At 57.6% G+C, this 17,784-nt stretch overlaps 1 protein-coding gene across 1 annotated transcript in view; it reads right to left on the bottom strand.

Moving 5' to 3' along the window:
• Positions 1 to 16,102, bottom strand: part of ARHGEF17 (Rho guanine nucleotide exchange factor 17) — a 58,697-nt gene extending 42,595 nt beyond the window's left edge. The window contains exon 1 of the mRNA XM_077866918.1: positions 12,647 to 16,102. Coding sequence (XP_077723044.1) covers positions 12,647 to 15,868 — 3,222 coding nt within the window. The 5' untranslated portion in view covers positions 15,869 to 16,102. The remainder of the gene's footprint in view (positions 1 to 12,646) is intronic.
• Positions 16,103 to 17,784: the final 1,682 nt, after the last annotated feature.

The following is a 17,784-nucleotide window of genomic DNA, read 5'->3' as shown; positions in this document are numbered from 1 at the left end:
ACTCTCTCCTCCCTCGTACCTCCTTGGTGATGGCACTACCACCCATCCAGGCAGTCCTGAAAGCCAGGAGCCTGAGTGATGTTTATAGATCCTGGGACTAGAGTGCCTGGATTTCAACTCCAATTCCCCAGTTAGGTTCCCTAACCCAGGTGAACTACTTTATCATGCTTTTCCTCGGGCTCCTCATCCAGAAACAGGTATGACTATACCTCCCCACAACTGGTTGTGAGATTAAATGAGTGAATGCACGGAAAGTGCTTAGACCAGAGCCTGGCATACAGGGAGAGCTTGACAAGCTTTGCTATCACTACTTGTGAGGCCCCCACCCCTCACACCATATTCAGTTAAGCACTATGGGCCAGACCTCCTAAGACTTTCTGTCTACTTCCTCCTAGAAAGAGCTGGAACTGTGCTCTTCTCTTGACTTCTCTGCTACATTAGGACCAAATTCACCCCTACAGCCTTGGAGTGAGGCCAGCCTAGGTTCTAATACCAACCCCCCCCCCTTCTGAGCTCTGCGATCTAAGCTTGGAACCTCACCTTCACTGGGCCTCAGTGTCTAGTTCCCACCCCACCCCCAATTGGTACTGGCTTGGGACAGTATCCTTTGCCCATCTGCCAGATCTCAACTGCCTGGGTACTCAGGCCTGTGATCTCCAGGACAGAGCCCACACAGGGCTGGACACGGGTGGTGGGAAGAGCTCCGAGTAGCCTGGGAACTCCCCAAGGACAGGGCCCAGCTCTCCTCCTCCTGCCTTCCCCACTCCCTCCACGTTATTTATTTAATAAATGTGTTTTGATGCCCTGTGTGCCAGGAACAGGAGGGCTTGGCAAGGGTGGAGCCACCTGACAAGAACCATGCACCAGGTCATGGGGTGAACCAGGGGCCCCATTCACATCTCCACACCTCAGGACCTTGAGGTCTCTCATACCCCTCCCCTGCTCCCACCCCACTCCCACCCCAGAGAGGGGCTGCAATCAGCTGCCAGTGGTTGGGGGGGTGGTTCCTGACACTCAGGCTAGGATGCCAAGGAGACACCTCCCTATACAAGGCCCTTTTCTGAAGGCCTGGTCCTGGCCACGAGCCTCTGTTTGGCTCTGCCAGAGGCAGGGAGATACAGGGAAATGAGACGGCCAGAAGGAGCGAGGCTGGGGGAGGAGGGCAAGGAGGACTGAGGAGGGAGAAGAAAGCACAGAGCCCCAGTGAGGGAAAGGCCTGGTGTGAGTGAGGAGACCAGAAGTGGAGGAGGAGGGGGCTATCCTAAGCCCAGGCCCTGGGTCCAGATGAAGAGGCTCGATGGTCAGGATAAGGGCTTGCCTCACCCCCCTCCTCCTCCAGCTTCTCCTCCCCTTCTAGCCTTGGGGCCGGGCCCAGGACTATTTTTAGCCAGAGCTGAATTTAGCTGTTCCCTCGGAAATTCCTCACCCGCCCCAGGCAACGCCCCCGCTGGCCTTGGGGAGAAGCCTGAAAGCTCTGGTCCAGGAGGAGGAGAGAAGAGGACCGGGGTGCAGCAAGGAGCTGGAAGGAAACTTAGACAACCGATGAGGAAAGAGGCTCAGATCAGGCCCAAAATCTGAGTTACTCCTTCCCTACAGCCTGCCCTATTCTCCTCCAGGAAGGCCTCCAGGACTGCCACATAACGGCACTTGTCTTGGGGTCTATGGCACAAATATTACAAGGGTATTTTGTCTCTGACTATAGGACCCACTGCGAGCACTGCTAGCAAGATGGCCTGCCTGTCCACCTACCAGTCACTCTACTCCCAGATCCTAAGGGTCTGCACAAGTCCAGAACTTTCCTGGACTCTGCATATCTGGGATTCCCACTTCACAGATGGGGAGACTGAGGCTGAGTAGCTCTTGGGTCACAGCTAGCAAAGGCAGCACAGGCCTGCTCCTTCCACACCCCCCATGCTCCTTACCCAGGTCCCTCCCAGAAGGAGTGGAATTGGGGGTATAGCCTGGAGCTCTGCTCTTCTCTGATGACCCCACTGAGAAGCAGGCACTTCTGCTAGAGCGGGAGGGACTAAAGTTAGACAGGAAGCATATGAGGCACAAAGGTAGGGATCTGAGCTTCCTCAGAGGCCCCTTCCCCTTTTAGAAATGCAGTGGAAGGGATGCCTGTGTGGCTCAGTGGTTGGGCATCTGCCTTCAGCTCAGGGCATGATCCCAGAGTCCTGGCATGGAGTCCCACATCAGGCTCTGTGCAGGGAGCCTGCTTCTCCCTCTGCCTGTGTCTCTGCCTCTTTCTCTGTGTCTCTCATGAAGAAAGAAAGAGAGAAAGAGAGAGAAAGAGAAAGAGAAAGAGAAAGAGAAAGGAAGGAAGGAAGGAAGGAAGGAAGGAAGGAAGGAAGGAAGGAAGGAAGGAAGGAAGGAAAAAATGAACATTCTGCCCTGAGGAAGGGTAATGACTCAGATGACCCTGCATTCTGTCCTAATGCCATACTGTTCAAGTGAAATAAGGGAGGTGGGTCCCACTCCCCTTGTTCTAGCTTCTGATAGGGACATGAGCCAAAATTTAAATTGTCAGACTTTACATCCAAATTATCTCCCTAGTAAGTCCTTTTTTCTCCATCCCTGCATCACCAGTACCCTTTAGCTCAGGCTTCTCCTTGCTTGCTTTCTCCAGTCAACAACCAGAGGATGTTTTCTAATGTGTCCATCTGGCACTGGCACTGTTCCTCCTCACCTTCTAACCTTCCGTGGCTCCTCACTGCCCACAGGACAAAGCTCAGGCCATTTAATTTGGCACTTTAGGCCTTCAACCTGGTTTCTGCACACAGCCTTTCCCTGTGTGCTCTGGTCAAACAGACACTTCTCTGCAGACATACATCAAAGCTTCATTTTCCTGCTTGGTTCAGTCCAATCCCCTCAAAGGCCAAGTGACCCATGCCATCTCCCCTCTCAGGAATTCCCCGTGGACCCTGATATGCAGCAGTCCCCATGTGGGGCTGGAACAGCAGTGAGGAGCACAGGGCAGATTGCTGGGCCTAGGCCTTGGGCAAGACCCCTCCCCTTGCCGGTCCTCAGTTTCCCCTCTGAAAAATGCCAGGGTAAGGGATGGTTAGAAGACACAGCTGGTTTCTAAAGATCTTTCCAGGTGGACCTCCTGGATTGAGGGCACTATCCCTTTTCTTCCTCCTCCTGCCTCCTGGGCTGCCAAGAAGTTGGACATCTCACCACCATGCTGCCCCATGCTGGGGAGACAGGGAGAGACAGAGGGAGGAAAGTGAGGAACCAGGAGTGAGACTTCAGTGACATAGGCAGCCAAAAAAGATGGAGTCAGTAGGATTTTTTGGGGGGAAGGGTCCTTTCCTGTCTTTCCATCTGTTCCCTTCTACATCTGCTCCTTGACCTCCAATGCCCTGTCCTGGGAAAGGACTGGATGTTTGTCTAAGGGGGCTCAGGGGGAGGGGTCTCAGCAGTCCCAGGAGGCCGGGCTGTGGGGCTGGCTGGCAGCCAGGACACCCCGCCTCCCTCCCTCCCTCCCTCCCTCCGGCGCCTCCCTCCCTCCTGCTCCGTGCTGCTCTGGGGCAGGGCCTGCTCACCCCCTGGGAACCAATAAACAGGAAACAGACACCAACCTGGCGCTAGCTCCCTCAGCCTGGCCCCCTCCAACGCAGTCCCCCTACTGGCCCAGGACCTGCCCCGCCTCTCCTTGGCCCCGGCATCTCAGAACCAAGAAGTAACCATCTCAAATGCACGAGCAGAATCAAGCTAAGAGGTATGGACTCCTGGAAAAAAACAGAATCCTTCTTCCTGAAACCACAAGATTCTACACTCTGAACTGGCAATCTCAAAAGTACATGCTCTTAAAGTAGCCACCGTTCTGAGAGCTTCTAAACCTGGGGTCCTGGGCTGATGGGGCAGGACACTGAGGCTCAAAGCGAAGATGAAATGACTTGTTAGTTTTCACCCAGCGAGTGAGTTAGAGTCAGCTCTGAGACGAGAACCCTTATTGGTCTGACCCCAAAGCCCACCAGGCACACAGACCCTCAGACTCCCCAGCTTGGGGGGCCTGTGAACCCTGCTCCAGAGGCTGGTTCCAATGGGTCTGGGGCTTTGACCAGAGAGGGGTCTGGCTCTGCTCAGCCTCCCAGGTTGGGGCTGATGGTAACAAAGCAAGAGGGAGAGCTGGAGAGAAGAGCAAGGACTTGACTCCACCCAAATGCCCAGCCCTCTCCTCTGCCCACCTCTCATCTCCAAATACCCAGGCTACTGGGCCACGTACCCTACCCAGTCAGTACCCCAGCTGCCCTCCCATCCCAAGCTCTGTCCTCTGCCTTAAGCTGGAAAGAGATGCTGAGAATCTGAGCATCCTGGATTCAATGTTTATTAGAATCTTAGCATTCTAATGTCTCACCTCTCAATCATGATGGAAGGAACTAACACTTTTTGAGCATGTACCATGTGCCAAGCCCTCTTAGCATGATTCCATTTAATCTTTTTTTTAAAATAGATTTTATTTATTTATTCATGAAAGACACAGAGAGAGGGGCAGAGACATAGGCAGAGGGAGAAGCAGGCTCCCTGAGGGCTCCTCAGGGACATAGGCATAGGGAGGAGCAGGCTCCCTCAGGGAGCCTGATGTGGGCCTCAATCCCAGGACCCCAGGATCATGACCTGAGCCAAAGGCAGATGCTCAACCACTGAGCCACCCCGGTGCCCAGATTCCATTTAATCTTAACAAAAATCCTTGGTGGAGTGAGGGGGCAATGCAGAGGAGTCTGTAAATGCTTACCCTGGATCCCCAAGCCAGCCTCAGGGGAGAAAAGATCTGGGCCATGCTTGTTCCCTCCACATGCCACCTCCTGGGAAGTGTCTCGGCCTCTCAGGGCATGAAAGACCTGACAGGTCCTCTGATCCAACAGCATCAGAGGCACCAATCCCCAGCATGGTGCTCCTGGTGCATGCTGCTAGGGAGCTCTTCCCCATCTGCCCCTGAGCTCTCTAGGGTAGCCCAACAGAGATGTAATTCCCACTCCCTCCTAGACCCTCACCTTAGTCCTGGCTCTGAAGTCCACAGCCAATGGCCCTTCCTAGAAGCTGCTTCATCCCAATTTTTAGTCAGCAAGCTCAGGGCCAGCCACCTTAAAAGCCAAGCCCATCCATAAGAGACCCATTGGCACTCTGGTCCCTCTGCTGCTAGGCCAGTGCTCAGCCACCTGCTGGACCCCACCCACCTCAGGGGACTGGGACTCTTGTTGAAAAGCACTGGCAGGCAGGGACAGTGTGCAGGCTTTCCCTGTGCATCCCCACTGCCCATTAGGGGGCTCAACAACTGATTGCTGAATGAATGAATGAATGAATGAATGAATGACATGACCATAGAAAGAAACAAATGCAGCAGGCCTATGTTAACTGGCCATGCCTTGTGCCCAGCACCTCCCAGGGACGCTGGATCTTGAGAGCTGACAGCCTGTGAATACCTGTGGTGGGCAGAACAATGGCTCCCAAAGATGTCCACATCCTGATCCCTGGAACCTGTGAATGTCACCTTCCATGGCACAAGGGACTTTGCAGATGTGAGAAAGGATTTTCAGAGGAGGAAATGATCCTGGATGATCTTGGCCTGAGGTAATCACCCAGGTCCTTACAAAAGGGAGGCAGGATGTACAGGGTGAGAGAAATATTTGAAGGTGTGATGCTGCTGGCTTTGAAGATGGAGGAAGGGGGCACAAAGCAAGAAGTGCCAGCAGATGCCATAAGCTGTAAAAGGCAAGCAAACAGGTTTTCCCCCTAAAGTTTTCAGAAGAAACACAGCCCTATTAGCACCTTAAGTTTTTTGCCCAGTGAAACCCTTTTCTTCTGACCTCTGGAACTGTAAGATAATATTTGCATTGTTTTAAGTCCTACACGTGCAGTAATTTGCCACAGCAGCAAAAGGAAATGAATAGGCCACCCAGCTGCTGGCCTAGACTAGAATCAACTCATGTCCCTCTGACCTCGCTCTGCCGGTTCAGACTGCCCCTCAGTCTCTCCCTGCCTTGGGAGAGTCTCAGAGCCCCGTGACGGCCCCATGCCCTGGACAAAGTTTAAAAATCCTGGCAGCAACAGCATCACCACTTCTGAGGCTAGGCCCCATACTGAGCCTCACAGCTGCCTCAAGTGCGGGGAGAGGCCTCATCTGTGTGTGCGTGGTGGAGGCTAGAAAAGCAGCTGGTTGGCAAGAAAGAGGCCTGGGGCGGGGGGCAGACCGGGTGGGGTGCAGCCCACTCAGCCTCAGTCTCCTCAGCAGCCTAATGGGGCCATGAGTCTCCACCTGCCAGTTCTTCAGTCTACAAACTGGGGCCTACTCAGGAAAGCCATTGCCTCTCCCAGCAGCCCTGGGCGGAGTGTTTCTCCTGGTGTCTAAGAGCATCGAGAAATCTGTGGCTCTGAGGGAAAGGGGTTTACCGAAGACCACACACCAGGAAAATGGGAGGCTAAGGTTGGAACCCATCTCCTGACTCCTAGGACAGATCTCCAGGTGCTACACCAAGTCATCCCTGGTGGCCCTGGCTACTGGAGTGGGTGGTTGTGGAGTTCACCCTACCCTGGCTGGGGCCCCAGGCCCCTGGATGTCATAGGATGGGGCTTGCTCACGGCCCAGGGCTGGGCAGCCTGGCAGTTTTTCTCTGCCTTGGTCCATGCCTGGAATGCCCCAGAGGCTTGGGGTGGCAGTGGGTGGAGGGGATCAACTGCCATGGTGGGGACATGGGCTCCAATAGACTCCTGCTTCCCAAGGGACCCAGAGCCCCCGTTTTAGGGCCTGCCAGCAAGGCGCCAGGCTGCCTGGGCACATTTCCCAATAAGTACGCCAGGGCTTCAAGCCTTTCTGGGAAACATGGGCTCCCCCTTCCCCCACCCTACCACCACCAATCCAGCCAACTCTGCTCAGTGAGAACTCTGTGGGGCCAGTGTATGGCCTGGGTGGCAGGACACCTGGGGCCAAATCCCATACTTGAGCCACAGGGCATTGGGCAAACCTCCATCTAATCTGGACCTGTGTCTTCATCCATATATTGGGACCATGGCAATGCCCACCTAGCTGGAGGACCAGATGGGAGGGACAGAGGTACCTTAGGGTGGCATGAGCTCCGTGTCCCAGGAGATATGCAGGCTGGAGCTGACGGGTCTCATGGTGGGTGTAGAGGAGACACCAGTGGGCCATGGCTCCATCGCTATCCTCACTAAGGCCCTATGGTGGTTCCACCCTCCTTCTCTTAGAGCAAATACAGTATAGGACCACAGGGGGCAGTCAGTGTATCCTCCTGCCCCATTATACCCTGGGGACTTTATCAACTCCTCCCCAGCCCCCATCAACCCCTCACACACTGCCCAGCTCCGAGAGCCCAGCTATGAGAGCTGCAGTGCTGTGTTCACCTTGAATGCTGGGGTCCCAGTCCTCACAAAACCCTCTGGGTTGCAGCAGAAAGCCACTACTCCACCTCTGTCCCAACCTAAGCCACCATCAGCTCTCCCCCAGATTATTCCAGTGGCTTCCTTACTGGCATCCCTGCTTCCACCATGGGCCCCTGCAATCTCCCCTGCCAGAGCAGCTACAGCACACCTAGGAAAGTCTAAGTCAGATCAGGTCACTGATCTACGCAGAACCTTCCGAAAGTGCCTACCCCATCTCACTTCAAGTAAATGCTGAAGTCCTCCTATGGGTCTCTGAGATTTGCCTCCACCCTGATCCACTCCCACCCTCCCTTACATCTCTGACCTCATTCCTACCATGCTCCATCCACACAGTCCTCTGGATAATTTCTCAAACACACTCTACCTCGGGGCTTTTACTGTTGCTTTTCTTCTCTGCCCCGAGAATGTCCTTTCCCCGAGACCCAGACCTCCCCGAGACCCAGACCGAGACCCAGACCGCTACCTGGTTTGCTCGCTCACTTGCTCCAGGCCTATCCCCTCCCTGTCATTCTCTACTCCCTTAACCTGCTTTCTTTCGCTCCCTAGCGCCTACCTCTCCCTGACACATAATAGATCCATTTACACACAGGTCTCCTCACTAGTCTGAAAACTCCATGAGGTTAGATCTTTGTTTTGTTTGTTACCGTATCCCCAGGACCTGGGAGAGTGCCTGGAGTGTCTAGGAGCCCAGGAGGTATTTGTTAAATGGATGAATGCATTGCTCTATCAAGGGTCACCCAAGTCTCTGATAGAAACTCCTACCACACACAACCTGCCATGTCTTTCCTACTTCCTAGCCTTTGTTCATGTAATGCCTTCCTCCTAGAACCCCTCCCTCTCTTCTCTGGCTATACAAAGGGTGCCTCTAAACCTATGCAGGGCAGCATGTGTAGCCTCAGATCACAGATGAGGGGAAGGAAGCAGGAGAGGCAAATCTCTACACTGGGAGAGTGCTGGGGACAGGATTAGCAGCAGCCTAGAGCATCCCAAACCCAGTTGGTCCCAGAAATGTACGGCTGAAAAATGTCAGAGTCAACTCTGGTCCATCCCCTAATGCTTCTGTGCCTGGGGGGTTGGGGGGGGCGTTCCTGGACTGTACTCCTTCCAATAGTCCAGAGGAGCCCTTAGGAAGGAGTAGGGAGGCAGGGAATAAACAAAAGAAAGGGACAGCCCTCTGCCTGTCCTCCCCATCCCACCCTCCTACCGGGTGACAAGATGTTTAATTATAGATATTTGGTATCGCTCAGAACTCCAAATGTCCTAATTGCCTCCCCTCCCAGAACCAGTTTCCATGGAAAAATCACAGCAAAGAGCCAAGTAAGGAAAGGAGAGAACCCCTGCCCCCATGAGTTCCCTGCCAAGGGGACACAGAGAGAAGAAAGGTGAGGAAGAGCTACAGTCCAGGCCTTCCTCAGCAAGGCAGGGAGCTGCCTGGGCAAGCTGCCGGGCAGGGGGTGGGCATGTCTGCTGGGGCAGGGGCAGAGGCTGGTGCTTGGGCTTGGCTGTGCCTTGCCTTGCTGTGTGACCTTAGACCCAGCATTCTCCTTTCTGAGTCTCAAAGTCCTTTCCACCCTACCCTCAGGTCCCAGTGAACTAACTAACCACCAGGAAGGTGTTCAAGCTGTGAGGGGTAAGTATACAGGTGACACCTCCTCGGCTCCCCCTTGACCCTGTCCCGCTTACTTAGATGGCAGGTCAATCCCAAGAAACAAAGATCCCTTGGGCTCCTTCACCTCTAAGACACTGACATTCTAGGACTCAGTGGGAATCTACCAGCCAGCAATTCTAAGAATCCAGCCCTGGAAGATTCTCACAGCTTTCACATTTGAAGAATGAAACATTCAGGGTGTCTGGCAACAGTAGATATTTAATAAATATTAGCCACTGTTACTACTATTCCAGTATGCTAAAATTCTGAGTCGATCCATCTATGATTCTGAGACACAAGTCATTTCCTGTTTCTGGGCTAGATCCTGTACTTTATGGGGATCCCTGGGTGGCTCAGCGATTTAGCGCCTGCCTTTGGCCCAGGGCGTGATCCTGGGGCCCCGGGATCGAGTCCCACATCGGGCTCCCTGCATGGAGCCTGCTTCTCCCTCTGCCTGTGTCTCTGCTCCTCTCTCTCTCTTTCTAGTTCTATCATGAATAAATAAATAAAAATCTTAAAAAAAAAAAAAGAAAGATTCTGTACTTTAAGGCCGGGGTAGGGGAAGCCCTGGAAAGAAGAGTTTGATCATCCAGGCTATTGTGGGTCTAAGTGCAAATGACAAGGGGCATGGCAGGGGCAGGACATGGAGGCTCTAACAGCTCTGCTGCTCCCAGAGGAAACACAAGCAGGTGTTCAGAGAATAAAATGACCACAAGTTACTCCTCATTCCCTGGGCTCCTAGGTTCTCACAGCTGTTGCACAAGCTGCCTTTCTCTTCCAGCAACACTCCAAACTTCCTGTTTCTCTTGACCACTCTGCAGGCTGTCCTCCCTCAGAGCTTCAAAGACCAGGATGTTTGACATCCCACTGTACAGATGGGGAAATCGAGGCCCAAGATGACTCTGTCCAGGTCTCAGAGCGAGTCAGAGGTTGAGCCAGGCCCAGTACCCAGGCCACCTTCTCACAATGGGGATACACCATGCAGAGGGCAAATACAGATTCTGGGCTGGGGGAGACCTGAGTTTGAGGGACTCCCCAAAGCCTGGGGTCAGGGGTCATTTCTGCCCCACCAGGGCCTCTCCTGTGAGTCCCTTGCTGGGTTCAGCCTGGTTTCTGCCTCATCAGCAAAGTGTGAAAGCCTCTTCTCTTCCCTTCTTATTCTGGAGCTCACACCATACCATCTCCACCCACAGCCCAGGGAGCGTGACTGGAGCCCCAGGCCCGAAACAAGGGAACATTGTCTCTTCCATGGAGGCCATAAGGAGGGGGTGAACAGCTGCTCCCCATCTTCCTGATCTTCCTGGAGGCAGAAGGAAGGGGGTAGCAGAAGGGACTTGGGCTAGCAGATGGGAGAACTTCCAGGCTTTCTGAGGGTATTGGGGAGTTAGGGGATAGGTGAGCCAATTCAAGTCCACCAAGATACTGAGGCTCAGAGTGCTCAGCCCTGTGCTCAGGAACCAGTAGGGGACAGGGACGAGAGGCCAAGGCTGGTCACTGAGAAGCAGCTGGGGCAGTGGAGCCTGTTTTTTCCCTCTCTCCTGCCCCCAGGGAGGGAGGGAGTGATTGCACCACCCACTCACCCTACAAGAGCCTGCCAGACAGAAACCATTACCCCATTTTACAGAAGGGGAAAGTGAGGTATAGAGCAGGGATGTGATGGATCCTAGGCCACACAGGGATCTGGATGGATCCTGCTCTTAAATCCTGCTGTTCCAAATATAGATTTATTGGTTCTTTCCTCTATGAGGCAAGAGAGAACATCAAGTTGGGCCTAGAAAGGTGGGAGGACTAGAGTGGACTAAGCTTGAGACTGGAGAGAGGCTCCGTAGAGGACAGGGAGAAACCTGTATTATGGGTAGATATGCCCCCACCTCATAGCCCTTTGGGGGTAGCAGGAGCTAAGCTTCTCCCTGAAGTTGGATGGGACAGGGGGATAATATGAAGAGCAGGAGACCAAAAGCCACTTCTGCAAAAACTCCCACCTCCTCTCTGGGTCTCAATGCTGCCTCTTAGGAGCACACACACACACCCTGCCCCCCCCCCTCCCCCCCGCCAGTTTCCCTGAGTCCCTTGATTCATTCCTGCCTTCTTCCCTAATTTAGCCTTCAAGGCTCCCCAGGAGATAATTATATGGGGAAGATAGTTGGGGAGGGGGCCCCTGGCAGGAGCTCCCCTTGCTCTTGGCCTCCCCCCCTCCCCCCCGCTGTGTTCCAAAGACAACTGGCACTGGAGTTAGGGGCATCTGAGCTGTCCTCTCAGGCTCTCAGAAGGAAGGACAGGTCCAACATTTCCCCTCTCTCCACTCCCTGCCTCCTGGCTCTCTCTGTGGCCTCTGTGAGAGACACCAGAGCCAGGACTAGGGGGAAACAGAGACAAGGAAAGAGAAACAAAGAAAGAGTTCAGAGGGGCCGTGAGAGTGCTGGGAACTGGGAGTGACCAAATTAGTCCAGGGTTTAGGGTTTCCAGACACTTCACACAGGCAGGGAACACAGTGGGAGTGCAGGCCTACGTTGAAATAAGCCTGAGCCATCTCCATACTAGGCCTGTAACCCAAAACCTAGAATCTAGCTTCCAATTCAGATGCCAAGGCATCATGGCACCTAGAACCTACCCGAACCCACAGCCCAAACTCCAGGGACATCTGAAGGCAGAAGGGGGTGGTGCTCAGGAAGATTGAGTCCCCAGGGCTTGGGGTCTGGCAGAGGAAGGGGGGAGGCATTTCAGAGTCATCAGGAAGGGGGTAGGGTGAGAAAGATGAAAACTGGCAGGATGGGGGACCGGTGCCCCACCCTGCTCCACAGAAGCAGCCCCCCCAACCGCTGAGCTTTGGAGGCCTCTTCTCTGTCCCTGCTCTCCCCTACAAGCCCCCGTTCTAATTAGAAGAGGTGCTGGCAGACCTCAAGAATCAAGAGTGCTTCAACTCCAACTGGGAACTCCCAAATCTGTGCAGCACCAGCTGGATGGAGCCATAGGTACCTTGTCCACAACCCCCTGCTTTTAAAGATTGGGAGGTTGAGGCACGGGGAAAGGCCAGGGCCACCAGAGTACTCCATGGGGTCTTTGCTGCTCCTCCATAAAGTAATGCCTGTAACCTCTCCGAGTCTCCCAGGCTCAGGGACAAACCCACATTTTGATCTGCCATAGGAAAGCCACATGAGGAAGTACAAACCTATGTCACCTGTGGGCTGCAGGCCCTAACATCCTGTGAGGGTCTGGCCAATAGGGCAGCTCACCTTAAGGAAGACCTTCACGCCTCCTTGTGTATTTATACAAAAGAACCAGATAGAAATCTCTAAAACCAGTCCCTGAGAAACAGCTAAAGGACTAGATAGAGCCTTTTGTAATTATCATCCAGAATACCTCAAAGCAGGCAAGAACCTTTGGCATTGGCACCATCAGCCTTTGGGCCCTGAGTCATTAACGGGAACCCTGTGTCATTAACACTCTTAAAACCACCTGGGCTTCCAGAACCAGAAAAGCACCCTCAGATCTGGGCACCTACCCAATGAGCACACTCAAAAGGCTCCTCTGGAAGTCAGCGCTCCTGGCCCTTCTCTGCACCACCACCCCCAGAACCCCCCAAAAAGCACTCACCACCTGTGGCTTGCTGCAGCACTTGCTGGCCTGGGCAGGCTCATCTGGAGCCCGGGCTGTCTCGGGGGGCTTGGCCTCAGCAGAGGGCAGTGCAACAGGAGTCAAGCAGGGCATATCCACTGGTACTGGGGCAGGAACCTCGCCAGAGTGGAGGGTCAGCATATACTGCTTAGTGACATCCTCGAGTGATGGGGCCTGCAGTGTGGAGTGGGCTCTGGCAGGGAAGCCCACAGGCTCTGGCACAGCCACGGGGGGGCCAATGGAAGTTGGTGGCTCAGGCACCACAATAGGTGTGAAGGTGGCGGGCACACTCGCGTGGCGAACGTGTTTGGAGGATGGTCGGGCCCGAGACAGGCTGCTAGTCTGGTCCTCATCGGCTTCCTCTCTCTGTAGTTCCTGATGACTGCTCCGGGCTGGGCGCTTCTTGGAACCCCGTCGGATGAGCCGTGGGGACAGGACATCAGCCAGTTTCGGGTCAAGGTGGAAGTCACGGTGGGCAGTGGAGGAGGCGGCTCGGGTCTTGGGTAGGGCCCTCTCAGACTGTGCCCGGCCCCTCGCAGCACTGGGCTCTTCTGGTTCTGCCCGCCGCTCTGCAAGAATGGGCTCACTGCTAGATGGAGGCAGCATGGGCTCGACTTCTCGGATGGGCTCCCCACCAGGGCCTTCAAATCCAGGCCCAGCCAGCTCCCCACGACGGCTGGGATCACTCAGAGATTTCTTCTTGGGGGCTTTGCCAGCAACCCTGTCGTCCACCACGCGCCCCAAAGCTCCAGGCCCCTGAACAATACTCTGAATAACCTCCTGGTAACCCTTGCTCTCTTCACTGCCCACTGACCAGTCACTGTGGCCACTGGTCAAGCCCTCATCCACAGCTGGGGCCACTGGAAGCCCTGCCTTGGGGCTCAGCGAGCCTAAAAGGTTGCTATCCACGGAGAACCCAGAGGGCTCCTCAGAGGTGGCGGCCCGGTGGCGCTGTGGAATTGGGTCACTCAGAGACCGGTAGGCCTCACCCGCCTCCCCATTGCTCAATTCAGTCCCACCAGGGCCTGAAGGAGGGACTTTGCGTCTCCGTCGGAGGGCACCTGGTGTGGGAGGGGTGTCAGGGGACACCAGGGCCCATCCTCCCAGACTATCTTCTGCCCCAGGGCCATGGTGGTTGGTCTGGGCTGAGGATGAGGAAAGGGGTCGCCACACCCCTGTGGTACCCAGGCTGCAAAAGGCTGAAACCAGAGGCTCAGGGTCTGCCCCAATGCCCTCATCTGTCAGGCTAGACTCAGGGCCAGAGAGCTCCTCCTGGGACCGCTGCCCTTGGGTCACGTCTCCCGCCCAGTCAGGGCTTCCAGGGGGCACATCACTGCCGTCATCCTGCTGGGCACCCATTCGCTGGATCTTCTCAAACACCTGACGGGCCTCCTGTACATACTGATCCTGGACAACGAGGGGCAGTGGGTCCTCCTCGGCACTGGGGCCTGCCAGCAGGAGCTCAGAGGAGCTGGGCTTCAGGGTACTGGTGCGGCATAGGCGTCGGGCCATGGGCTTCTCAGAGCAAGTAAAAGACTTTGCCCTCCGCAGGGTGGCCGTCAAGTCTTTGAGTGTGGGGCGGGTGCCAGGTGATGCGGGAGCTGGAGCAGGCACAGGTCCAAGTTGTGCCCCAGGGCCACCTGCTGATGGTGAGTCTCTGCCATCTAAGGGGCTGCTCCCAAGGTCACTGGGGCGCCCACTGGGCTTTCGGACTCGCAGCTCTGAGAGATCTGAGCGGAGGAAACTGAGCAGTGTCAGGGTCTCCGAGGCAATATCTGGATTCGACAGGGACTTGCGCTGCCGGCTCTGGTCCAACTCCAGTCCTCCATCTCTCAATGCCCTTGTGGTGCCCACAGCCCCCTTGGTGCGGAGTCGAGGCTGGGGCCTTAGGAGAAGCCCTTCTCCAGCTCCAAAGCTAGGGGAGCGATACATGCCCCAGCCCCCAGAACCCCGACTAGCCCATGGGTCTTCATCCTTGAGGGTCTCTGTGCTGGAATAACGGCTGCTGCCACGGGAGCCTGCCGGACTGGCTAGGTATGCAGGAAAGCTCACCTTGGCCACACGGAAAGCTGCCCCCCCAGAGTCAGACATGGGCCGGAGTCCCTCCTGAGGACCTGGTACACCGGGAGGTGAGCCAGTACCCCACTCCGGGGGTCCTTCCTCACTAGGAGACTTGGGGGGCTCCGGACTCCTGGCTCCCCCTGCTGAGTCCATGCTGCCCAGATTTAACCCATAACTGTCTGGCCTACAGTTCTTATCCGAGAGGGAGCTTCCAGGCCTGGGTCCCGGCCTCCCTCCCCAGCGGTGGCCGCCCTCACCGTCTCGGTCCTCGTCACTGCCCGAGGAGTGGCCTCCGTGGTAGGCCGGACTCTGAGCCCCGGGCGGCGGCGGCGGCGGGCCCTCCTCTTCCTCCTCGCTGGAGCTGGCAGCCCGGCCGCGGCTGACAGGATAGGAGGAGGCGATGGAGGAGGAGCAGGAGCAGGAGGCCCGGGCCCCGGCCCCGGCCTGCGGTTGGGAGAAGCTATGCCAAGAATGTAAACCATCCGCCGGACGCTGCGCCCGCTCCTGCTGCTGCTGCTGCTGCTGCTGCTGCTGCTGCTGCTGCCGCCGCCTCCTCCCCTCGGTCCCCGGGCCGGGCAGCGGCCGCGCGGAACGCAGGCCCGCCAGGGGGAAGCACGTCCGAGGAGGTGGCGTCGGTGGCTGCCGGGGTTCGCGAGCCGGGGGCTCCCACCCTGCGCCGTCGGGGCCGGGCGTCCCCGAGGCCTCAGAGTCGGCGCTGGGCCGCCTGGAGCCCGGGCCCGCAAAGAGCTTGCGCATCTCGGTGACGCTGGGCCAGGCCCCGCGCGCGGCGCCCTCCGCCGCTTCTTCCGCGGCCCCGGGGGAGACGCCCCCGTCTCGGGCCCCGGCGTGGTCGTCGTCCGGGCGCGGCGCGTCGAAGCGCCGGGAGAGCTGGCGCACCGACGGCGAGAGGCTGCGGAGCGGGCGCGGCTGCGCGGGGGCGGCCGGGGGCCCCGACGCCAGTTTGGACACGCGCCGGGAGGGCTGGCCCGGGACCGACGCGGCCGGCCGGCACGAGGCGCGGCGCCGCAGCCCGGGGGTGTCCGAGGCCGCCTCCTTCGGCCCGGGCCCGCCGCTCCAGCGTTCCAGCAGCTTGAACGAGACGCTGCGATGGAGCGGGGAGCGGGGCGCCCCGTCCGCCATGGTGCAGGCTCACCCCGGGGGGGCCGGCCTCGGGGAGCCGCGGCCAACCCCCCCTGCGCGCCCCCGCCCCCGCCCCGGAGGAGCGCAGCAGCCGGGTTCCGAAGGCCTGGCTTCCGCAGCTGCAGTGAAGGGGTTTGCGGGGAGAGGACGCAGACTCCGAGCAGAGGTTTACCGGCCGCGGCTCAAGTTTCCGAGGCCGCGGGCCGCATCCGCTCCATCCAGCGCCGGCCCTCCCGCCTCAGCGCCGACCCCCGGGACCGGCCCCCTCCTCGGCGGGTGCGGCTCGGAGCATCGCGGCCCGGCCCGGCCCGGCCCGGGCAGGATCCCAGGGCTCCGCTCCTCGGCTCGGTGCCCGCCAGCCGGCCCGCCTGCCTCCCCTCGCGCTCCCGCTCCCGCTCCCGCTCCCGCTCCGGCTCCCGCTCCCGCTCCCTCCCTCTTGGCTGCTCGCTCCGCGCTCCCTTTTGTTGCAAATAAACTTTGTGGCTGAGGAAAGGGGGCGGGAGGCGGGGCCTCGCGCCCAAAAGAGGGGGTGGGCTCCGGGCGCGCGCGAGGAAGGGAATCGGGATGGGGGGGAGGGAATCGGGGTGGAGTCGAAGGAGAGAAACAAGACTGCGGGAGCACACGCGGGCCGGAGCGACCCTCCGGGGGGCCCCCTCTGGACGAGCGGCTGAGCTGCCCCCCGCGGGACTCGCTCCGACGCACGGAACCCCTGCCGCCGTGCAGCCGAGGCTGCGCACCCACTGCGGGTCAGACGCTTCTGTGCGGTAACACCTTCTGTCCGAGGGACCCCAACATGGCAACCTCCGACCCGTAAACTGGTACACACCGACCGTCAGGTACGCCCAGCAGCACTCTTCCCGCGGGAAGGGGGCGGGACTCGCCGCCAGGGGGAGCCGTGGGGGCCGCAGGCGGACCTGGGCGCCGGCGGCTCCCCGCCCCACCCCTCCGCCCCGCCCCGGCCCCGCCCCCGCCCCGCCCTCCGCGGTGAAGCCCACAGCCCCCCGGACCGCGTCCAGCCTCTCGCGCCCCCAAGGCCCCGCCCCTCTTACCTCGGCGGCAGGTCCGGCTCTGACCCTCCCACGGCGCTCCAGGTGCTCCACCCTTCGTGGCCACGCCCCCGCCCGCCCGCAAGTTTCCCGCGGCCCACCCTAGGCTCGCCCCCCCACCTGCCCCCGCCGTCTCCGAGGCCCCTCCTCGATGCCCGCCTCCTGAGCGCCTTGATACGCGGCTCTTACGCCCTCTACCGGCCGGATTCGCCCATCCCATGGAGTCCAGGACAGGTAAAGCAATACCCCTCGCCAAAAAAACGGGAGGGTTGGGAAGACTTCGTTTCCTTTACTTCCTTTCGGTCCTTTCCTAATCCCTTCAAGAGCCGTTTCTAGCCTACTCCCTTCGCAAAGTCCCTTCAGCCTCACACACAAAAGGAGCTCCAGCTGAAACGACTTGCCACTGCCAAACCGACACACCTACCTGTGGCCCTCCACCCTCCTAACAAAACGAATGGGTCGCCTCTCCTACTGCAAGCTGATCCAGCCGTTGAGCTGGCCTTCCACCTCTGCCCCAGTCTGGCAAGTCTCCCATTGTACCGGGTACTGGGGCCTTCCCCACCTCCACCTGCCTCGGGGAGGTCCCATTCATCCTCATAGTCCCAGCTTAAGTGCAAGGTGGCTCCTTGACATCTGAATGAGCCAATGGGAATTTATGGAGTGCGTTGGATATATGCGTAATATTATTTCATTCATTTTATTTAATCCTAGAACCACCCTGTAGGTAGATAATATTGCCTCTTCTCTATGGGTCATGAAGGAGATATAACTTTGACCATTGCCAAAGTCAGGAAATGGCAGTGCCTTCTATGACTCAAATTCAGATTTGAGGACCTTCAAACACCATGCTCCTCCAGTCTTCACTGGCCC

Source organism: Canis aureus, chromosome 23 (assembly GCF_053574225.1).
Source record: "Canis aureus isolate CA01 chromosome 23, VMU_Caureus_v.1.0, whole genome shotgun sequence".
In the NCBI taxonomy this organism is placed as follows: domain Eukaryota; kingdom Metazoa; phylum Chordata; class Mammalia; order Carnivora; family Canidae; genus Canis; species Canis aureus.
Note: the sequence above shows the minus strand (reverse complement) of the source record. Positions and strands in the feature narration are given on the sequence as shown.